Genomic DNA, 23,796 nt, shown 5'->3' on the forward strand with positions numbered 1-23,796 from the left:
GTAATTAATTTCCATGTAAATTAAACTGTAAAATTAAGAGTAAGTTACAGAGGGACAGCACAGTCTGTAATTGTACTGTATCAATATTTTGTTGTCTGAAAAAAAGGGGAAAAAAACAAACACCAACCATTAGCTGCGGACTCCAGACTCCTAAGAGAATAGCTTTGATATTATTGATGGTACAGGCATGTGGTACTTTATTTTACAGGTCCGTTATTTCCTATAATTTCCTCAAAACCTTGCTAGAAAGAGATATTTAATTTGATACAAATATTAGAGTCAAAGAACGACACTGTTAATTTTATGATGAGTTTTAAAGCAGTTGTTTATTTACACAGGAATTTCCTTGAAAGAACTGCACTATTTAAACTCAAGAAATTATTTATTCATCATCCACTTATTACTGCAATTGTCATTCTTCTTATGTGTGACTGATAAAGTCATAGTTACGCTAGCTTAGTATTTAATTGGCATTGATTATTTGGTAGTTTACCAAATAAACACTGAATAACAAAGTTCTGTCCAGGAACCTTATAAGGAAATTATTAAGACCTCATGGACCTGTAAAATAAAGTGTTGCCATACTTTCTTTTATCAGGGTTGTTTTGGAACCGTGCGTGTGTGTCTGTGTATGTTTGCGTGTATGTGTGAGCTCACATACCAGCATGCATATGGGTGTATGTGAGGAAGAGTCCTGCCATGTGCATTTAAGTTAATTTGTAATTGTGTTACTGAGATATGACAGTTTTGTTGTAAACACTGTCCAGTCAGCTCAGTTTTCCCAGATGACACTAAAATAAATAAAGCCCACAAAGCATTATTACCACCCTTGTTGCAGTAACAAAGCCAGAGAGGCTTCATTTATGGTGCTAACTGTTCAAATCCATCACGTAACAACCACACAGTGTACCATAAAATGGGCTTGTTGTGGCAGGAGTTGGGCGGGGCTGTACCTCACACACAAACGCAAAGCTAGAATCAAAAAGCCTTAAACTGGTCATGCCTGACTGTTGCTGTTCAGAGCAAGAAAAAATTAACAAGAAGGAGAAGACAATTTCATTATGTTGTTGTTGCTAAAATAAAGAGCGAAGTGTTTACCTGACTTTTGCTGTTATTTCTGTTTTTCACTGTGAAACACTTTCATAGATAGATAGATAGATAGATAGATAGATGTTTTCTATACATTTCAAGTATACAAAGACTAATGTGAACCCCATAATGGTGCTAGAGGAGTCAGCGGATCACCAAAATCAGTATTTTTCATCCTCTGGGGAAATTTTATTTATTCCAGACCAACATTTCTGACCTCAGCTGCTGCTAGCATGATTTAAAAAAAGCACATGATTGAACATTTAAAACAATAAACACAATTAAATGTAGTCTTAAAATATATTTATAAATGAATAGGATATATCAGCATAAACAACATTAGTCATATGTGTGTAATTGTTGAACGTAAACTCACTTATCATGTCAGTATATCCCAAATCCTAAATCGGAAATATTGCCAAGGACTAGATAGATAGATAGATAGATAGATGTTTTCTATACATTTGAACTATACAAAGACTAATGTGAACCCCACACTGGTGCTAGAAGAGTCACCAAAATCAGTATTATTCATCCTTTGGGGAAATATGAATGTCTGATAGATAGATAGATAGATAGATAGATACTTCTAAGGAGGCAGATTGTTCTGATTGGATTAACTTTGAGACTAAATCCCATCTCTATGTTGCAGTGGATCAGTGGATTAGCAGCAGTGTCACACTTGTCACCACTACTGTTCATCCATATAGGTCAGTGACCTCTCAACAGGTGAACTTTGTCTCAAACACTCTTTTGCATGCTGTTAGTGTTATAATTCTCCTAAACTGTGAAAGAAGGAAGGTTAGGGATTTCCATCAGTCTATTCTATCGATCACTTGTACTCTGGAGATGGAAAAGCTTTCATGCTTCAGTTTCTATCTTGGAAAGGTTCATGTTTGTAAGTCAATGGGGTGTGATCAAATCATGTGCGAGCTGTCCCATTAACTCCTATTGCTGCAGTAAAATGAGAGATCTTTGAGATCACAGTCAGTTTCACATTCCACTGATGCTAATTAAATAGCTGGCGCCATTTTCTCAAAAGGAAAACATTCTGATACCACAGACCTGCCTGGGTCTTTCTTAAATTCATCAGAAAGACAACCTGAAATGGTTTAGTGCACATCTGGACCAAAACCCATTTATCAACACTTTTTTTTATCTTTTCCAACAGCAGACAGGACGAATTTTTGTAAAACAAAACAAAACAAAAAAAGTATGTGTAGCACAATGTACATGTGTATGTAATACATGACTTGATGGTTTATAGAATGTGAGAAACCCTTTATCAGAAGATTACCAAAATGTATGCATTTTTACCAAATACAAAGCATGAATACCGGCCAAATGAACTGTTCACAACCTGGCTACAATAAACTTGCTGATCTATAAAACATCAGTAAATGAGTTAGACCTATTAGCCATCAAAACAGCCATTAGTTACCGCTTAGGAATCCTTTAATAAGCATTCTCAGCTTTTAGACGTGCTTTTTGTATACATTTTTGTATTATTAGGTTTAAACTTCTACAATAAAACTAGTGTTTTAATAATTCATTCATTTAATTCATATAAATTGATCAGAGATCAAATTTAATGAATTGAAGTAATGAGTGAATTTGTCGAATGCAGGTATTTCCCTTGTCTCCAGCGTACCGCCCACTATATTACTACACCCAATCAACTGCAAGCAACAAGAATCTATTTTGCATAAGAGTTCTCTTATCCAATCACCTACGAGTATTTACAAGGTTTAGTTCGCATAATTACCATACAGCCAATCGACATGTAGGGGGCGGGGCTAGCGTACTGGTACCAGTCACTCGTTGCCTTTGCTAACAACGGCCACATTTCAAACTAGAATGGCGACCGCTCTTTGCGGTCTGCAGTCAACCGGCGGTAACAGTAATCCAGCAAAGACCCACCGAGAGCACCGGAGGCGAGCGAAGGATTCAAGGAGGAGACAGGCAGCTCTGTTGTTCCTTACTAACATCTCACTCGACGGACGGCCCAAGTGTCAGCTTAGCAATGGAAATACTGACACCGAGGAGCACAGACTCCGGGTCAGAGACGGCGGCGCAACGGTCGTGCCCCTGCTGGCGGATAGCCAAGGACCGTTCCCCCAGGTGACAGAACCCGCAGCGGCAGGTAGTGGCTCGTCCTCCAGTTTTCCAGGGGTGGTCAGTCCAACCCGACCTTCTTTGGTAATGTCTCCGGGACTTGCCGGGGCAAGTGCTGTGGGGGCTAACGAGGTATTTTTGGAGGGCGGGAGTGCGGCCGAAACGCTAACCCCAGACACCCCTCTGTCTCCTGGACCCATCGGACACCAGCCCTGCTCCCGTGTCAGGTCAATGCCCACCGCACTGAGCCCGGTCCCGGCCGGTAGTTCTCTGGATTCACGGCAGAGGTGAGCATATTAGTGGTCGGTATCTCACCATGGGCCTTTAAACAGGCTACAGACTTCCGCATAAAATGAAACCAGCAGGTATCATGAGAAGATTTCGCTTTCTGTTCTCCTGTTGCATTAGTAATCTTCCAGCATTTTATGTGGTTTAAATTAAACTTCTAACCTTTAAAACATGTATGATACGTTAAGTATTAGTATGGATATATAGGTGGAAAGTACAATTTTACCCATAGTATACAATAGGGTTGTTTCTATGTGTTCTGTTATGGTGAACAGTATCTTGGTGTCCAGTACTATTAGTGTCATGAATATAAACAAGCACCTGCCTGCTTTAAAACCAGAACGAACTCTGTTCATGTGAAAAGACTTAATAAATCGTATTCCTCTTGTAAAAGGGGGGTTGGATTGACTATCTACTTGGGTTTTACCTCCAAATCTGTGACTTAAGGAGATTTAAATCGCTGAAAGAGTGAGTGTGAAGGTCCTTTTGTTTGGTTCATGTTAGACCAGCATTACTGAAGTGGGATTTTGTGTCTTTCTTGATCTCTACTCAGGCTGAGGAATGTCTCTGGTTCTCCGGGACCCAAGGTGCCAAAGAAAGTCCATTTCATCAAGAGTATGAGGCAGTATGATACCAGAGGAAGTAGGTGAGTCTCCACAAGGCATTTACATATACAAATACATTTACATACTATATATACAGCAGAATGACTCAATGACGTTTCCTTCACTAAGTTTCCTGTCAGAGAAATGTAAAAACACACAAAGGCTGTTTTATTTTGGACTCTGAAATAAACCTTCAACTCATAAGCAGTGTTATTCTCCTCCTGCTAGTATTGTAATAAGCTGCTTAACTCTTGCAGAGTGTCTTAGTTTGGCCTGCAGAGGAAAAACAGCACTACAGCTGCCGAGTGGTGACGGCTACAGTGAATTTAATCACTCTTGGAAGCCTTGCAAAAGCCAAAAGAGGTGCTGTGTGGAAATGTAACACCCTATTGCACCAACAGTAAAGTAACCCCCAAAGCTAGACAAGACTGAAATGTAGTGGACCAACAAGATCGCTACCATCTTGTTTTTACTGTTGATGTATTTGTTTTTCTTACTTACTCTGTCTGTAGACACTAAAAAAACATGTCATACAGTTTTTTCTCAAACCATGTGCCAAACCATGTGTCTTTGACTCCCATTTTTACATTTCACTTTGCCAACATTTCATGCCCACACACGATTATTTGTGTTTTCTACTGGTGTGTGCAAAACAATGATCTAGCAATCACAAATTGCCCCACAGGTCTGCCTGTCTGTTTCAGTTTGAGTCACTCAGTGCATGTTACATACTGAGCTGAAGCAAAGCTATCTAGGCTATGAAACTGAGATTTGATATTTCTTTCTGAGACCCAGAGGCTGCTGACTGTATGTTATTGATTGGTGTTTTGTGAGGAGCTGAAGCTTCCTGGTGTGCGTGCAGGTTTCTTAGTTGCGAAAAGCACGGCTGTGTTCACTGGCTGTGTTGCAGTTAGTTAGGCTTTGAGTGGTTTGTCCACATTTTTGTCTGAACAATCTCGTTCTGGAGAACAAGGTACTGCGTTTGTTGGTTGCTTGTCCCTATTTTCAGCCAGTCCAGCTCTCAGCCTCAGCTTGTGCCATTCATGGATTAACATTACGTCACAGAGACATACAACTCACAAACTTTAAAAACCCAAAAGTTTGTTTAAAAACTTTTATGTTGAAAAGGTATTTTCAGAGCCCACAAAGACTCTTCTAACCTGAATGAAGAAATATTCTGTGTCCTGTAGAGCTGCAATAAATAGTCAGTTAATCAATCAATCAATCAACCTAACATTAACAGACAATAATTTTGAAATTGATATCGTTTAAGTCATTTACTAACATTTGATCTTTCCAGTTTGGTAGCAGTATAAATTTGAAGAGATCACTTTGGGCTTTTGTAAATTCTAATTTTTGTGTTTCAATATTTTCTGGTGTTTTTTTACAGTCTTAAAAGCTAATTTATAGATTAGTTGCTGCCCTAATATTCTCCATGATGGATGTCACTTTCCCAGTTGCGTCTCCTTTTTATCCCACGACATGTCCGCTTTCTCTATTCATTCAAGGTAAACCAAAATTTGAAATTGTATTATCGGTTAAATTGGCATATATTCATGCTTTTTTTCAATAGTTTGTATTTTGTAATCAAAATAATACATCATGTTTTGCTTGTAATTTACCAAAAAAAGAGGCAAGGACATATGTTATTTCCAGCAACCTGGATTAGGTGATACAGTCACAACTTGAGAAAAATATTTGTATTGTGCAGTACACTGAATATCTTTTCATCCAGGTGGTTAGAAGAGTGTTTGAGGAGTCAGAACAGCAGTAAGAGTTGTTTAACAACCTTCTGGGAATTTCAAAGATGAAGATCACCAGTTATATATTTTTCATAAAATCAGATGCTGATCTCTAGTAATTGACCGATTATCGGTCGGCCGATTAATCGGACTCAATGTATTTTTCTGTTTCATTCACTGATAAAAATTCTATCTACAACAAAATAACTGGCTAAGTGACCATGTATTAGAATGGAATTATACGTGCCTTATTTGTTTTGATATCGGCCATCGGCTGTCCTGCTCTCTAAATATTGGATGGACTTATTGTTTCAGCTCTACTTATCTTGAATGCAATGGTAAAACACAAGAGCTCTCAGGTTTCCCTCCTCCTGCTCAGAGCTTTAGATTGCTGTAGATAGCTGTTTGGCTTTGTTAGTGACACAGTACAACTCAATACTGAAGCGGGTCTGTGACTGCTCTGGCTGTCACTGCAGCTCCAGCACTGATGAACATCGTGTTGTACAGTAGCTGCTGAGTAGCAGTGACTGTAGTTGTTGCTTGTAGACTGACACACCATCTGTTTTGTCTGCCTGTACTTGATGTGTCCTGCAGGATCGTGCTGATTTGTGCCAAGCGGTCACTATATGCTGCTTTCTCAGTGCTGCCCTATGGAGAGAGTGCTCACCTCAGGTATAAAGAAAGCACCATCCCAAGCAGAGAGCACCCACCCACGCCTTGCTTTTATGTTTTCATCACCTCCCCTGTCTGATCCGGCACCGTCTTCATCATTCTCAGGAAAGGGCAGTGTACATTCTCCTTGTGGCGAAAATGACATAAATGTGACTCTTTCTGAACAGTGATCCTAAGATGGAGGCTCAGAGACAAAGGCTGTCTTCTGTGGTGGCTGCTGACCTGCTTCCCTGCCTGGAAGGTGTGGAGATGGGAGCCTGTGGCAAGGTAAATGTGTATCTGATAGATGGTACTACGATCAGAACAGAACAGAGAACAGAAATTCCCAGAAACACACCCATTACTCAGATCGATCTGCTTGATTTGTGCAATTTTTCCTCCTCAGACGGTGTCATACGCTCAGTTCCTTTATCCGACAAATGCGTTGGTGAGACAGAAGAGTGGCGGCGTGCCAGAGAGCTGCACAGCTCAGACCACTCAGTCCCGTTTCCGTGGCAACGGGCAGAGGAACTTCACCCCTGCGCGTCTGAACAACAGTGTGTCACAGGAACAATGTAGGCCAACCGATCTGCTTCTTTGCAGTTTAACTGACCTCAGATGTTTTTTTTACACACTCTGTTTTTTTGTGTTTCCTCAGGTTTAGAGGAGGTGGCAGAGTATGATCCTAACCTGCTCAGTGACCCTCAGTGGCCCTGTGGGAGACACAAGAGGGTTCTGATATTTGCATCATACGTGGTGAGAGTTTATTTTCATTCTGTGCTTTTGCATGCTGATAAATATCCAGGTTACAGTCGGCTTTCTCCATTAAGCTGATTTCTTGAACACCATGTAAACAGGAAACCTGTTTTTGAAAAGGGATTGTAGTTACTTCTCCTGGTGAACGCCAGTTTGTCTGGCACGTATACGTGTAACTGAGTCTCTAATTGGCTTGTGTGTGCGCAACAAAGACTGCAGTCAGGGGAAGTAACAGCGAAGCAGGTGGATTAAAGGAGAGAAAATTACATGTAGCAATGCGTCTTTGTATGTAAAATAATCCCATCCAAAGTACAACCGAAACTACAGGGTATCTGCCAGTAAAGTCTTAAAAACCATTAAGTTTCCTTGATAAAAGCCATAAGAAGGGATTAAAAAGTATTTAATTTATAAACTTCTAAATCTTTTCTCTTGGCCACTGTAGTGAGTCATATTACTTTCAAAATGTTTTAGTATCTGTTTACGGGCCCTCGGATGACCTCACACACTTGTAAACTAAGCGTGATTGTTTCAGCAGTATATTGAATGTGCAGCAGGGGGCAGCACCATCAGACCTGTCACAAACACTCACTGCTGCTGGCTACATTAGATAGGAATGGACAATTGTCTAATAATGGTTTTAGCTAAAATCTTATTTTAATTAAAGCTGGAGTAGGCAATGTTCAAGAAACTAGCAGGAGATTTGGAAAGTATCCAACTTAAGAAATCCTACTCCATCCAAACATATTTTCATTTGCAATGAACGCACAGGCAGAGTACGTGCAGGTAGGCAACCCAGCCAGTCATTTCATTCAGACCAAATCAAATGGTTGGCCGTGATTATTACTATCCTGAGAGAGCCACATATTTTTGTTCGTTTTTGTGTCGGAGCATATGATTTATTGCTTGCTGTTGGGATGTAAAGGGGATTTCAACAAATATAACAAACAATGCTTCTGAAATAAGTTGCCTACCACAGCTTTAACCCATTCATCAATTTTATGCTGCTTATCCATGCCCAGGTTACAATTATTCAATTAATTAGCATTAGAAATAATTATTATATACTGCTTGGAAGTACTAAAAAGTGTGACATAATAATAAATAATTATAGGCCTTATCGTCCCGACTGGTTTTCCAGTGAATCCGGGTATTAAATTGCACTCTGGGGTTTTAAAGAGGTCTTAAATTCCACTTTGTGAACTTTGCAGGAACCCTGAAGTAACACAATGTCCAGACTACGACAAACACACCAAAAAAAAATTTTCTTTAGTGCATGTAAAAGCACTGATTGTCTCACATGGGCTGTCTTTTATTTGTTTCAGAAATCAGGGACAGTTTAATTTGAGTTAACTTACTCAAATTGTTCTCTCATAACCTGTGAAATGAACCAGTTCTCCACCTCTGAACTGTCCTCCAGCCCCGTTCAGAGAGTAAAATACATCCTTTATGTCCCGTTCACATGATTTTATTGCGGCTGAGTAGACCTTGTCACAAGACTGTAACCTCTAGCATCAGAGTGTGTGTGTGTGTGTGTGTGTGTGTGTGTTTTTTTTAAAAAGCAAAACATAAAGCTTTATTGTAGCTATAATTCATGCTGACACGCTGGTTTGTTTTTCACCTCTGCAGACGACTGTTATTGAGTATGTGAAACCATCTGACCTGAAGAAGGATATGAATGAGACTTTCAGGGAGAAGTTTCCTCACATCAAGCTGACTCTGAGCAAGATAAGAAGGTACAGATATATTACATTGCAACCTTGGATCTTCAAATTCTCCTCTAAGAGATTTTGAACACCATCTCACATCTCCTTGTAGTTTTTAAATCAAGTCACCAAATCCTTTCTTAGAAAATTGATTAGTAACTATGACTTCTTTCCTCCTCTCCACTAGCCTGAAGAGAGACATGCGGGCCGTGAGCGAGGAGTTCGGTTTACAGCCGGTCACGACAGCGATGGCTTTTGTTTATTTTGAGAAGCTGGTGCTGCAGGGTCGCCTCAACAAGCAGAACAGGAAGCTGGTGGCGGCGGCGTGCGTGCTGCTGGCTGCAAAGATCAGCAGTGATCTGAGGAAGCCAGAAGTCAAACAGCTCATTGATGTGAGTAAAGTTTCCACAGAAACAGATCACAGAGTGGAAACATAAAACTGAGGAGGGCATGTAACCTGTCACCCTCCTCATGCCAATAACAGAAGGGTGGAAAAACGTGTAACACATGTTGTACCTAGCTCAGTGTTACTTACCAAACATTATTCTTTCAACGGCAGGAGAGAAAACAGGAAACGGGCTCTTTACAATGCAATGCAAGTAAAGGCTCCATACATAAAAGCTGAATTATTTAAACTGGTTAAAGTTGAAGAATGAAGCAGCGAAGCAGCTCCTCAAATTCAGCTGCTGCTGAGCGAACTAAAACTTTAATAATGTTTCTGTTAAACATTGATCATATACAGCATGTACACTTTGTATATGAGGAGGGGAATCTGTGCCTACAGTAGGGAAACATTTCAAAACGAATTACAGTCATAATCCTTAAGATTTTAGTGACACCTGTGGTTACATGTCCAGAAAAACAATTTTTCACAAGACCATCCACAAAAATAAAAGCCATCCTGCATTTCGCCAGCTGAATGCTTTTAATGTGAACTAGCAGAAATAAAGAGGGTGATGTCAAGGATATAAACCTTTAAACTTTACATAAATGCTTTGTTTCCTGTGAGTTCCTTGTGTGTGTGTGAAGGCAATTTTAATGAAATGTGGGAATGGCGGCCACTAACAACGAAAAATAATATATAGGGAAGTATACAATACAGTTCTTTAAATATTAAGGATATTAGCTTAACATGAGCTAATTTTCATTCAGTGAGCTGCTGTTAAGTTCCTTATTCGTCATATGCACAACAATTACAGTGATGCAGTCATAGGCAGTGAAATTCTTGAGCTCAGGCTCCCTCCAACAATGCTCATATAAAAATGTACAAAAGAAAATCATAATGGAAAAAAATGAGAATCTAAGACACAGACTTTAAAATATAGGAATAAAATATAATATGTATGAAATATAATAAAATAATATACTGTGGTAGACTGGTGTACAGTGTACAAAAATAAACTAATGTAGTAGGTTGTGCAGTTATGTAGTAAATGTATATGCATAACCGGTTATAGACAGTTTAAGTTCAGTGTGCTTTACTGGCATGAATGTTTCAGTAAAACAATGTTGCCAAAGCAACAAAACAACCAAGAACGTAAACTACAAACAGGATTTAACAAGATTTAACCTACCATGCAGCGAACGTTAAGTGCAACAGTTCACTGAGTCACTTGCTGTCCCTCAAGTTGTGAAACAAGGACAAATACTTGGTGGTGAGGTTTGCCATATGTCCTTCTCATAGGATTATTCTTCATTTATTGTTATCCTCAAGTTCTTTAAAATCTGATATTAATACATTAATACAAAATATTGCTATTGATTTTGGTGAGAGGTAGGACACAATGTAGACAGGTAAAGCACATAAATATATATACATTGATTGTTTATTAAAGTGGACTGTCGCTACTGAGAGAAGTGTAAATTAATTAATAATGAATTATTTTGATAACCCTGCCATTAAACTATTGCAATTCACAGCTGTCCATTTATCACAAATCATCATAATCCCTAATTGACAAAGTAAACATTTCTATTGGAAACACCATGACACATGACCCACCCCAGCATCTCAGTGTGATCCTCTGCATCTTGTTTACATCAACCACATGATGACATGTTTTCCTTTAAACCCTCCTTCTCTGGTTTTTCTCCCCGCGGCCGAGCAGAAGCTGGAGGAGCGTTTCCGTATAAACAGACGAGAGCTGATTCCTCTGGAGTTCCCGGTGCTGGTTGCTTTGGAGATGGGACTTTACCTGCCCGAGAGCAAGGTCATGCCGCACTACCGCAGACTGGTGCAGCAGGGTTAGACTGGACATGGTGATATCTGACACTCTAGGGGTTTAAAAACATCAGCAAGAGGTGTGTGTGTGTGTGTGTGTGTGTGTGTGTGTGTGTGTGCGCGTGTGGTAATTAGGACTTAGAATCAGAGTCAGTGTACGGTTGCAGTGGTATGAGGGTATTTTTGGTTGATCAAATGCTCCATTTTAATTTCGCTGAATATTATGTCCTGACTAGGGCTGAACAATTTATCGAAATTACAATATGGCCCTACCGCAACTTTCAAATCGCAGGAGGTGCAATATTTGTTAAAGGCAAAATGTGTGTCAAAATTAAATTTTAAATAAAATAAAATATTGGTACAGATACAGAATCAATATGTGAAAATTGAGAATTATGTTAAAATGATCATTCTCTCAAATATCACAAATTGTATCGCAATTACATATTTTTTTCCAAATCCTTCAGCCCTAGTCCTGACAGACATAAAACTTAAAATAAACCTTTTTTAATAACACTAATACGGTAGAATTTAATACCGTAGATAAGCAAATGTAAATCGCTAGATAACTGTCAGTTTTAATATCACAGTTTACGGCTGCAATTGTAGCTGAGGGAGCGAGTGTGTGTGGTGTATTGACCAGTTTATAAGCTGTGGTGTTTGAAACAATGAATTTTGGTACTATTTACTTTCTGTCAGTCGTGACTTAAGTCACTCGCTGTATATGAAGAATAACTAGTTTTTACACTTGTTGGCATGTGCATCTCTCTGAATGTGTTTGTGTGACGTTCTGATGTCGAACCAGTCATGAGCTCTATGTTAGAGATGTTCAATGAGCACGTTAATTGTGCTTTAATTGTGGTTTCCCCGTGACCCCTTCTTTTTTTCTTTTTCTTTTTTTTTGGTACGTCGTAGTATTCTGCACCTCCTATTTACATGATATGTACACTGTGATGTTTGTATTTGTGGAAAATGCTTCTCTTGCACCTTTCTCATTGCTATACGCACTCCCTGTATAGTATTTATTATAAAATGACAAAGAACCATACTGTTGATTTTGTAAATGCCTTTTAAACTCCACTGTGACATTGAAGCGTTAGCTGGCTAAACCATCATACTGTAGATTGTTGGTGAAAGACATGACTTTATTTTCCTCCTCTTATTAGAGAAGGAAGTGGCCTTTAATTTGTTTTCATTCGATATTTGTACTGTATTTCATATATTTATCTTATTCTTGAATAGAAAGGATAATAATTTTAGACTTTTGCGGCAGCTCTGTTATCAGACTTTGCAGATATACAGTATAAACCTGGTTGTACTGAATGAAAACATGATTGTGGAGGCATATTATTTATAGTTAGTTTTTGTATCACATTGTTACCCAGGGATATGTTTTCGTAAAGTGCACTGGAATTTATTGTTTTGGGTTTTTTTCTTTGTATTTTTTTAAGTTCTCAGGAAGTTTACTTTCTCATATCTTTAAATGGCTCATTAAATCTAACCCAAAGAGAAGTTTAAACATTGTTACTATGGCTGTTATAACTGAAATCACCTGTGCTCCATTGTAAGTCAATGGAAGGTAACTGATTGTAGTACTTTGACAATATGGGGAAAAGCAACCATTGTGACTCCTTTTATGTGAATAGATGCTTCTACATGTGCCAGACGTTGTTAACCAAACTGCAGAACTTATTGTGTAGTGGCTGTTCAGATTGGATGCCATTAGGCATAAACGTGTGTGTGTGGGGGGCGGGGGGGAACAAGTGCCTGAAACTACAGTGGCAGTGAAGTGGCCATATCGTAAGTGATATTTAGCGTTGGCATTACTTGCTGCTGTAGAGGTCTTTAAATGTTGAGGTTGTTCTTATCTGTCAAAGAGATTAATCAGACTTCTCAGAGCCGTGGACATGATGGTGATTCAGTTTGTTGTCTGTGTCTGCAGTGGTGGAAAAAAAAATGTATTACAATAAATGTCCAAACACATTTGTGTAACTGCAGAAATTGTTGTACTTGTATGGTTGGTGTCAAATGGGTGAATATTCATTGTTTTAAACTGTGAAATTCTATGTTTTTGAAATATATTTTCAGACACTGAAGTTTGAGTTTGTTTTTTCTAGTCAAATCAATTTATTGTGTATGAAGATGTTTTCATCTCCTCAGGGCGGTTCGGAAACTAAAAGTATGCACCAAGGGATCGTTAACAAAACAGTCGGGGGGAAAAAAAACACATCAGACAAATGTGTTTGTGATGATTTTACTGTTCCCTTGTGTTTGGACAGCACAGACGTGCAGGTAGAATACATGTTAAATCAGTAGATATTAATTCCACACACTGTTGGGAGGATGAACACGGCATTTATCAGCGAAGGGAGGGTCTAAGTTACACTTTCTACTACTTTTAACCATAATCTTTATCCTTCGTGTGTAAACAGTTACAAAACAGAAGAAGCAGCTAAATAAATACATTAAATAATTATGTAAAGAGTTCTTAGTCCAAACTCATGTCTTCGTCATCGTCTTTCTTGTCTTTGGTGTCTCCATCCTGGTCTGACTTTGTCTCCGTTTCCATGGCTTTTGCAAAAGCCTCCACATCTGCAATTATAGAAATGTCCAGAAATTAGGGCTGCAAATATCAATTATTATGCAGATTAGCCTCTTAATTAAGTATATGAACTATCAGTCCAATATAGTGAGGGATTATCATACTTTCTTTTTTAAATAGTGAAAAATGTCCATTAAGAATTCACTATGAGATATTAAAATATCTTGTTTTGCCCAACAAACTGTCCAAAACCAAAATGTATTCGGATTCCACAGAAATTCTGTAAATGTTGATATTTGATAAGCTGGGAGCTCAGTTTTTTGTAGTTTTTGCTTGAAAAATTGGAATTACGCAGTTATCAGAATGATTGCAGGAAGTCCTGCACTAAACTTTTACATACATAGGTAGCAGCAATTTGTACTTAGTATCTTATGCTATATTATATTATTGCAATAATCATTACTACTGCATTAGTGTGTAAGCAGTTAAATGCTGTAGAGGAGCTCATTTTAATCCATTTGTACTTTTTATAAGATCAAATGTTTATATGTAAAATCTAAATCTACACAGTAACTAGCTGTCACAAATGTAGTGGAGTAAAAAATATATTTCCATTTGACCCATAGTCAAGTATAATTTTGAAATACTCATGTAAAGTACAAAATTGTAAATGTACTTAGTTACACTCTACCTTTTGATAAAAAGTAATGTCACTGTAAACATTTCAGGTTTATCAGTTAATTACAGTCTCCTGTGTAGACATGAAAGTTCAAATGAGTTTTCTTCCAGTGACACAAACAGTTCCTGTGTCTCAGCTTGATGTGGGCGAAACACTGACCTCCTTTGTTAGCCGCATCGACGGCCTCTGTAGGCAAGCCAAACTGGTTCATTAGAGGCCCTAACTGCCCAGACGCCAGAGCGCTGCTGAACATGCTCATAGCCTGCAGAGAGACAATAAATATCAAGAATAAGATCGAATACCACAACAAGATGCTAAATACCAACAAAAGAGCGATTTATAATGAGGCTAAAAGGAAAATATAGTATCTTCACATGCTATTTCTGTGCCCAAGGACAGAAAAATGTTGTGGTTTGTGTATTTATCAGATGTCCAGCCTGAAACTGCTTACACAGGCAACAAATAAGATCATAATCTGTTGGAATTGTTAAATGATTGTTTGACCACAAATCTCAAAAACCATCTATATATGTCCATAAACAAAAAAAGAAAAATACCAGTCTGGTGCTGGATGGCAAATGAAATAAACTTTCCTGGAACTAAAAAGAAGACATCACCATCTTTCTAGTTTTCAAATGATACTGAGCTACAAAGTATTCAGATCTTTTACTTAAGTAAAAGTAGCAATACTACAGTGTAAAAATACTACATAAACATATTTGTATCAAAATGTTGATACAACAACAGTTATGCAGTATAATGGCCCATTTGGCAATCATTTATATAAAATTACTGGATTAGAATTAGTAATGCAATTGTGTTCACTTTAATGTTGCAGCTGGTAAAAGTAGGGATCATTTTAAGGCTATTATTTAAAGCTGGTTAGCTTCAGCTATCATAACATTTCATATATTAGTTAACTAACATTTTGTATTAATAATCTTAATCTACAAAGTAACAAGCACCAAAACTAATCAGTAGCATGAAATGGGAATAAACGTAAAGTAGAAGTTTTTCAAGTACAGTACTTGAGTAAATGTACTTAATTATTTCACATTGGAAACCACAGAGGACGTTGAGCAGCGTACACTCTACCTGCTGGAACTGAGGCGAGCTGAGCGTGTTGTGGAGCTCCTCTGAGCTTTGGAGCAGGGACTCTCCAGAGGGTAGATAGGGCATCAGCCTCTGCTGCACCTCGGGGTTGGCCAGGATGGGAGCCATTATCTCAGGCGTCAGGACACTAGCGAGGTCCACTGTAGGTAACAAACACCACCACTGACCGGTTAATCTAAAAACATCCATATTTTCTTACCTACTGTTGTTAAATCACTATTTCTTCAGCATAATCAGAACGCATATTTCTGTATGTGACTCTGAAGTCAATAATGTGATCCAAACTTAATCTAGGTGGTAGGGATTATACCCCTTAGATGATAAACGGGAGTCTGAATGTTGTCTGCAACAAGCAGAATTTATTAAGTTAAAATTACACAGTATTACAGAGACTGTTGCGTTCACAATGCTAATTATTTGCTGCATAATTAGTTGAAAATTACCCCAATTAAGTCCTAATTATGTATTTTCTTTATCTTATCTCAGTCCTGAGAAGCGCAGTTTTCAGTCCGCCTGAAGCTATGTTGTCTACGGTCGGTTCCTCACCTCCTTGGCCGCTGGCAGGCACGTTCATGGTGGCCAGGATGCTCTGCAGGTCTCTCAGCTGGATGGGCTGCGTGGGATTGGCTGCCCCTGCGGCCAGAGAGCTCACTGTAGGGGTGGAGGGGGTGGTGGCTGTGGGGGAACCTGCCGAGGTGGCGGAGGGAGTGATGGGGGTGGTGGGCACCTGGGAGGAGCCGAGCCGACTGGTAGCTGAGGTTGAGGTGGGGGTGACGGCGGTGGACGGACTGAGAGGAGAGAGGGGAGAAATCCTCAGTCAATCCAAGATCACTGGACAATTAGTGAAACAAACTTCTAACACAAGGCACTAATACACATCACCAACATGTGATGTGAAGAGTGATGATTTTTTTTGTAATTGTACCTATTTTCATTTAACCTACAGAATAGTAATTATAAGTAAAAATAATTATTTCTACTGTCTCTTTGTGGAACAAGCTACCACATGCTGTCAGAGCTCTTGTATTGATTGCACTATTTCATTAACTCTTACTTCTTTCACTAGGTCTTTACCCCATTGAAGCCATATGTACTATTAGCTCTTACTAGTATACTTACTACTTAGTACTTAGTATCTGTTTCCAGGTCTGTTAAAAACGGTTTTAACTTAAACTATGTCCTTTTTCCTTAAAAATAACAATACATGCTGGCTTTAAAACTTTTTTCATTTTACTTTTATCTTCTCTTTTTGATCTTTTACCCCAGTATGTTACTCCTTTGTATGTTCCTTAAAGTCTGTCTAAACCTGTATCAACTCCCCCCTCCCCTCAAGAGGCTACTCCCCTCTTGCCACACCGTTCTTAATATGGGCAGCACGTTGGCCTATTGGATAGCACCCAGGTTCGAACCTCGGTCGCCCCAGCCTTCCTGTGTGGAGTTTGCATCTTCTCCCCATGTCTGCGTGGGTTTCCCCCACCATCAAAAACATGTTAGGTAGGTTCTCCAGTCAGTGTAGTTTGACCAGACACTGCATTTCAATCAGGAGCTGGTCCCTAGGCGCTGTACAGTGGTTGCCCACTGCTCCCTTAGGGATGGGTTAAATGCAGAGGATGAATCTCGCTACATGTATGTGACAAATAAAAGTACCTTTTGCTCATAAATAAGAAGTTGTTCTTAAGGTTTAATAATAAATATAGCCGCGAAAAACGCAACATTTGACATTTTCAGAGGAGAAGAACAGACGCAGACGACTTAAGAGACAAAGCAGATGAAAGACTTTGGACTTTGATATAATTGTGGAAACGCAAACTTGATTTTTACAGCATCGCCTTGAGATCAGTCATTGTGTCATTATATGTACCTGACTACTGGGTGAAATGTTCAACCCACCTGCGACATTTTGTGTTTCTAAGATTTAAAGTTTAAGCTGCACAAACACTTTTAAGCAGAGAAAAATAAGAAGAAACTGCTAGGGATCCAAATAAAATAGACAACTGCAACGATCGGAACACCCCCATTGTCAGCACGTCTGAGTGGCACGTCTCACTGGCTCACCTGTGGATTTAAACCCTGAACCTGCAGATCTCCAGAGAAGGTGACTTACTGACTGAGCTACTGGTGAGAGGCTGTTTACCCACACCTTCTCACAAGTTGAGCCGGATAGTTTTGTCAGTTTAAACTTAAAACGCTAACTGTCAAGAAATGTCTAGAAATTTACATTTCTTGTAATAAGCCACGCCCACTTTGCACAATCATTACCAATTTTTATACATCAACTGAGTAGTGACCCGCGAATCCATCCAGCAAATTACGTGGTATAAACGTTTTGCAAGTGTAGCGCCCCCTAGTGGAAGAAAATCCCAGGACTGCTCAGAGAAGCTTGGGCCGAGCGTCTGAGCATCAAGACGCATCAAGTTTGGTGACAATAGCTTAAGCCAACTTTGATTTACGGGCATTTATGTGAAATTGTACGTAAATACACAAAAGTAAAAATTTATGAAAAAAAAACCAGATTGACATATCAAAACTCTTTTGATAACTTTTGATCAGCAACGTCCAGGATCTTTCCTGTCAAAGTTTCAGGTCGATGGGCGAAACCGTCTGGGACGAGTTCGCAAAAATAGTAGAAAATAGTAAAAATAGTAAAAATAGGTTTTAGAGAAAAGAGATGAAAAGTCGTATAGTTTGACATTTTTAGAGCAGAAGACCATTGGAGCAAAGATGCAGATGAATCCAGAGATTAAAATAATGAAAGAAGTTTGACTCTAAACAAAGCCGTTTTTGAGATAATTGCAAAAACGCAAAGTTGATTGTTATGGCGCCACCTGAGTAGTGGGTGGAATTTGCCAATTTTGTTGAGTTTTCGTCCAGCAATTTTTGCTGCCCAAACATTTTTAGTGGAGAAAAAGAAGAAAGAAGAAGAAGTCGAAGAAGAATCAGAACAAAACCAATACGGCTCCCTAATAATTGTCACTTGTAGATCTCTTGCTCTGTTGATGCTTTTTTCTTGCTTGTATGTTTACTCCTCAAATGTAAGTCGCTTTGGAAAAAAGCATCTGCCAAATGAGAAAATGTAAATGTACTTTTAGGATTTATTGATCTGATTAGACCTGAAATAATTAGCAAATTACTTAATTTTCTAATTCATCATTTATGTCATTATTCTGGTGGCAAAAAAGCCAAACATACTCTGGTTCCAGTCCCATAGTAACCTGATTATATTTGGGTTTTGGACAAAACAACATATCTGAAGACATCACCTTGGGCTTTTTATTCATGAATGAATTGAGAAAATAGTCGATAATGGAGATAATCGTTAGCCTTAGATGTAATTCTTGGTTTATTTACTGGAACTGTTTCAGAGCATTTAGCTCTTGGATAAAACCCCCCGAAAATATCCAACAAGTTAAATGTTTTTTGTCACACTACAGCTGATTCTGTTACACTCTTCGCTCTACTGTGTGTTATAGCTGCACCTCGTATTTCTTATCAACATTAAGATTTTCTTAGTTTGGAATTTTACCAGCAGAAGAAAATAGGCCCAAATATACAAGATACAAAGCAACACATATTCTATAAGAAGCTAGATGTTTCTTGGATATTTAACAGGAACAAGATACCTTGTGGAGGAGTTACTGGCTGCAGGAACGCTGCTGCTGCTGCTGCTGCTGCTGCCGCTGCCCAGGAGGTTGGCCAAACCTGGACCAGCCAGTGCCCCGAGACCACCTGGTTTTCAGAAATAAAAACAGCCAAATTATTCTCCTTAGAGCATTCAAACTGCATTTACCAATCAAGGTTTTGTTTGATTAGTATGTTGTCATACTGTCAGCTCCGCAGATTGAGGATGTTACGTACCAATCCCACCCAGTCCAGTTGGTCCGATGAGCTGCATGAGCTGGTTGTGGCTCATGTTACCCAGAAGGCTTTGCAGGCCACCTTCCCCTTGACATGAAAATAGAACAGCATAATGAAATAAAATTTTTAGATGTTTTCAGGCAGCATATTTCCGCCACATTAGGAAAATAATCAGGGGGATGTGAGCATCTGTTACCTCCCAGAGCAGACAGATCGTGTCCTCCACTGCTGCCACTACCGAGAGTACCAGGCATGGGCGGGTTGTTGAGGTATTCATTGACTTTACGGCAGTTCTCCTCATCTTTGTCAGTCTTCGGCTCCTGATCAGAAAAACAAAACCGAGAGAGGTTTCATCTAGCGCACTCACTGGTGATGAGTTTCTAAAAAATAAACTTTCAAGTTGTTTGTTTTAACAATAAGCAATCTTGTCTTCTTTTTGCAGTGATCACTTCTATGTTGATTTGAAAATACATTTGAAATATGTAATCAGAGTTGGTTAGAATTTCAAGTGTTTAAATGATATGGCTGGCATTATTCTATATTGTTCTTATTCAATTCAATTCAATTCAAACAACTTTATTTATCCCCATAGGGCAATTCAGTTTTAGCCTACCAGTCATATCAAACAAGACAAGACGACAACAGTCAGTCAAGCATTCAGAAACAGTGTCAATGACATCATATTGCATTTGGGCACCAGAACAAAGCAGCGAATACACAGGTCACAATACATGGACTAAGCAGGGACCAAAGTTCAAGTAAATAATAAATAAATAAATACAGAGGTTTATGATGCCTGGCACATGACTAGTTGCCGCTGTCAGCAGTATTTAAAAGGAAGGAATAAAATAATTTGCATATCTGTTACTTTTCGTCCAGCAATTTTTGCTGCCCAAACACTTTTTGTGGAGTAAAAGAAGAAAGAAGAAGCAGAACAAAACCAATAAATAAGAAGTTGTCAACAATCGTCTTCCTCCCAATGACTCCCATAAATGCTCCCATTAAAATTCCTATTTTATTACATTAGAAAAAGTACAACATTACTCACACGGAAGCATTTTATTTTAGCTGTGGATTAAAACATATTTGGTGCTCTAATGAGCATTTACAGCAGCAAGATGGTATACGTGGAATTGAGTTCATATAAGCTACAGTGCCCATGTTCATATTGATGAAGGAACCCATTTAAACAGTGTGGCTCATCAAAGTATTTAATAGTGTTTGGACAACAACGGAGGTCTAAGACACAGAGGAATAAGAGAGATTAATAGAAAAGAATAAGAAGATTTTCATAGCATTGTGTGTGCTGACAAAAAGAAAACGTATTTCTGATATAAAGCCTGCCTGTCTGCCACAATGCAACTTTCTGAATGCCTTTTTGTTCGCTGTTAAGTCAGATGTGAAATTGTAAATCTCCAACCTATTTTACTTCCAGCGTCACTAATCTGTTCACTCTGCCAAGGACAAGAGACAAGAGGAATCAAAACAAGAATAGGACAAAACACTTGGGAGTTCAACGACCAGATCAAAGGGCTAGTTTCTGCTGTGACCAAACTTACCCCTGCCCCTTCCCTCGTCCTACTCCTGTTTTCTCTCCCCTTAACCCCCCTCGGCATCCACCTCCAGCTTTGGCTGTAAGTCCTCAGTGAGTCTTGAACGCTCAGCTTCGATCAGCAATGTCAAAAACCGCGGACCAAGCCAAAAATCTTGGTGTAGTCATGGATTTCAGCAGACACATTCAGACAGTTACAAAGTCAGCCAGCCATCACCTGAAGAATATATCAAGGATTAAAAGACCTATGTCTCAGCAGGATCTGGAAAAACTTGCCCATGCATTTATCTTCAGTCGACTCGACTTCTGTAACAGTCTTTACAGGTCTCCCTAAAATAGGTAGGTAGGTTGATAGGTTTATTGTCACAATATAACAACTTATAGAGTGAAATTGTGTTTTGTAACTCCCTTCTGCTACATAGCAAACAATCTACATTAATACAGAATCAATTATTAAAAAAATGTTAAACATAAATAAAGTATAATTAAGGGAGCATTGCTGAGGATGAATTAGTGTTTAAGAGTCTGATAGCTTGGGGGGAAAAGCTGCTCTGCAGTCTGGTGGTGTGGCAGCAGAAACTTCTATAGCTCTTGCCAGAAGGCAGCAGGGTGAACAGGCTCTGGCTGGGTGGGTACTGTCCTTTAGTATCATTTAGGCTCTGCATAGGCACCTCACCTCACCGATATCACTGATGCTCTGGAAATGGGTGCCAATGATCTTTTGAGCAGTTTTAATCACCCGCTGCAGAGCCCTCCGGTCCTGGGCCGTGCACATCCCATGTTAGTGATGTTTCCAGTCAGGATGCTTTCTATTGCTCCTCTGTAAAAGCTGACAAAAACTTGGCGTGGGAATTTGGCCTTCTTAAGCTTCCTCAAGAAATACAGTCGTTTCTGAGCTTTCTTCACCAGCGTGGAGATGTGAGATGACCATGTCAGGTTCTCTGTGATGCTGATTCCCAGGAACTTGAAACTATTCACCTGCTCCACCTCACCTCCACTGATGTAGACAGGAGTGTGTGTCTTTATCTCTGTTATGGCAGAAAATTGTGTCCTCTTACATTTAATCTTTTATGTATGTTCTATTATTATTATTATTATTATTATTATTATTATTATTACTATTGCTATTATTGTTATGCCTTATATATATATATATATATGTTGTGTTTTTATCCTTAACCTTTCCTCTCCTATACCTTATGTTAGTCTGTCCACATTTACTAGGGTTTAGGTCCGAGCTGTGAGATTGTTTTGGTGCTTTCCCCCTCTTGTTGTTTCTCTCCTCTCCTGGAATGTTGTAGGCCGAGAGAGGATCTCTGTTCCCCAAAACATTGAAACCTAGACTGTGTAAATGATGATGCATCCCTTTGCTCGGGGCCAGACGCCCGAAGCCGTGCTAGGCGGCAGGTCTCTGGACCACAGCTGGTCTTGTGTTTTAGTACTTCTCTGTTTATTCTCTTTTGTTACAGGAGGGGGCTGAACACACAGCCCTGGGAGGCTCCGGTGTTGAGCACTAGAGTGGAGGAGGTGTGGTCGCCAATCCGAACAGACTGGCGTCTGAGGAAGTCCAATATCCAGTTGCACAAATAAATTACAAAATAATCGCAGCGCTGCTGCTGCTCAAGTCCTCACTAAAACCAAAAAAAGTGGATCACATCGCTCCAGTTCTGAGGTCTTTACACTGGCTTCCTGTTTGTCAAAGAATTGATTTCAAAATACTGCTGTTGGCTTATAATGCACTGAATGGTTTCATTTCTGATCTTCTGCTACACTTCAGGTCCAGGATTCAGTTTAATTTTCACAAATAGAGCCCTGCGTGGTCAGGCACCTGGGTACATCTCTAACCTATTTCACCTCTATATCACCACCTGGTCACTTAGGTCTTCTAACCAGGGCTTATGGTGCGTTTCGTTTACCTCGGAAGTCGAAGGTCGGAGCTGAGAATGACTTCACAGCCAAGTTGACGGAGTTCCAGTAGAACAACAGATTTAAGTCAGAAAACCACGAATGAAGCCTCTGGCCATAGTTAGCAATATCAGCTTTACGCAATATTTTGCACACAGAAACACCGTAGCAACATGTCTACAGATATAAGTTGGACAGGACTGTGTGTATGACAGATGTAATGAGACACAAATAAAACAGAAGTGCGATAAACAGTATATTACTATAGCTTTCACTACTGATTCCAGTAGCAGCCATCTTGGATTTTGAGGTTGGGTTTGGTGATGTTCTCCTGACTTTCTGAGTCGGAAATCTGACTTAAGGGGGCGTTCCTGTTGAGATTTCTGACATGGAACTTGGAAATTCTGACTTCCCATGTCAAATGGAACACACTATTACTGGTCGTTCCTCGCTGTCGTCTCTGTTGATGCCTATAGGAGACAACTGAGGGCTCTTTTATTTAAGCTGGCCTTTGTCTCGCCATGTGCTGTCTAAAGTGTGCAATCATGTTTGTTCAATGTTCCCTTATCGCTTATGTTTGATTGTTTGATTATTATTTATTATTATTTTACGAGGTTGTTGCTTTTGTTTTACTGTTGTTTCTTTACTTTTTTGATGGTCTTATATCTAATATTTTACTCTTGTAAAGCAATTTGTGACCTTGAGCTGTGAAAGGTGCTATATTAAATTAACTTTTATTTACTTACACTATGAACCATCCAGACCTGTCAGGTCATCTGGGACAGGCCTGTCACTATAATTAAAACTGAACATAAAGAAGCATTGTTCATTTTTTATGCTCCATCTAAAACTGCTGCTGCCCTTTAATAAGACTTTTGATTAATATCTTACACTGCACTGTAACTTTTACCCTCCTGTTTTATCTTGTTCTTATTTTCTATTTAAGTCATTTTAACTGTATTTAAATGTATATTTATATT

At 39.1% G+C, this 23,796-nt stretch overlaps 2 protein-coding genes across 3 annotated transcripts in view; one reads left to right on the forward strand and one right to left on the reverse strand.

Annotated features, from left to right (window-relative positions):
- Positions 1-2,917: 2,917 nt before the first annotated feature.
- cables2a (Cdk5 and Abl enzyme substrate 2a) lies at positions 2,918-13,266 on the forward strand. Of its 2 annotated transcripts, XM_046056563.1 has the most exons (9): positions 2,920-3,491; positions 4,046-4,138; positions 6,434-6,511; positions 6,679-6,778; positions 6,897-7,065; positions 7,149-7,246; positions 8,873-8,979; positions 9,137-9,341; positions 11,058-13,266. In XM_046056563.1, the coding sequence occupies exons 1-9, from the start codon at positions 2,947-2,949 to the stop codon at positions 11,196-11,198; spliced, it is 1,536 nt and encodes a 511-aa protein (XP_045912519.1). In that variant the 5' UTR covers positions 2,920-2,946; the 3' UTR covers positions 11,199-13,266. The 2 variants fall into 2 exon arrangements, with proteins under 2 accessions (XP_045912520.1, XP_045912519.1); XM_046056564.1 differs by lacking the exon at positions 6,434-6,511 and having other exon boundaries at positions 2,918-3,491.
- Positions 13,267-13,408: 142 nt separating this feature from the next.
- LOC123975255 (proteasomal ubiquitin receptor ADRM1-like) overlaps positions 13,409-23,796 on the reverse strand; it is a 12,629-nt gene continuing 2,241 nt past the window's right edge. Inside the window, exons 4-10 of the mRNA XM_046056565.1 lie at positions 19,556-19,679; positions 19,360-19,446; positions 19,125-19,230; positions 16,051-16,292; positions 15,487-15,644; positions 14,551-14,653; positions 13,409-13,762 (exon numbers count right to left, since the gene is read on the reverse strand). Coding sequence (XP_045912521.1) covers positions 13,659-13,762; positions 14,551-14,653; positions 15,487-15,644; positions 16,051-16,292; positions 19,125-19,230; positions 19,360-19,446; positions 19,556-19,679 — 924 coding nt within the window. The 3' untranslated portion in view covers positions 13,409-13,658. The remainder of the gene's footprint in view (positions 13,763-14,550; positions 14,654-15,486; positions 15,645-16,050; positions 16,293-19,124; positions 19,231-19,359; positions 19,447-19,555; positions 19,680-23,796) is intronic.

Source organism: Micropterus dolomieu, linkage group LG08 (genome assembly GCF_021292245.1).
Source record: "Micropterus dolomieu isolate WLL.071019.BEF.003 ecotype Adirondacks linkage group LG08, ASM2129224v1, whole genome shotgun sequence".
In the NCBI taxonomy this organism is placed as follows: Eukaryota; Metazoa; Chordata; class Actinopteri; order Centrarchiformes; family Centrarchidae; genus Micropterus; species Micropterus dolomieu.

Excerpts from the sequence above, each read along its gene's own strand:
- cables2a (XM_046056563.1), top strand. The coding sequence starts at position 2,947 with ATGGCGACCGCTCTTTGCGGTCTGCAGTCAACCGGCGGTAACAGTAAT. Across the intron at positions 3,492-4,045 it reads TCTCTGGATTCACGGCAGAG|GCTGAGGAATGTCTCTGGTT; the intron begins GTGAGCATATTA and ends ATCTCTACTCAG. Across the intron at positions 4,139-6,433 it reads TATGATACCAGAGGAAGTAG|GATCGTGCTGATTTGTGCCA; the intron begins GTGAGTCTCCAC and ends TGTGTCCTGCAG.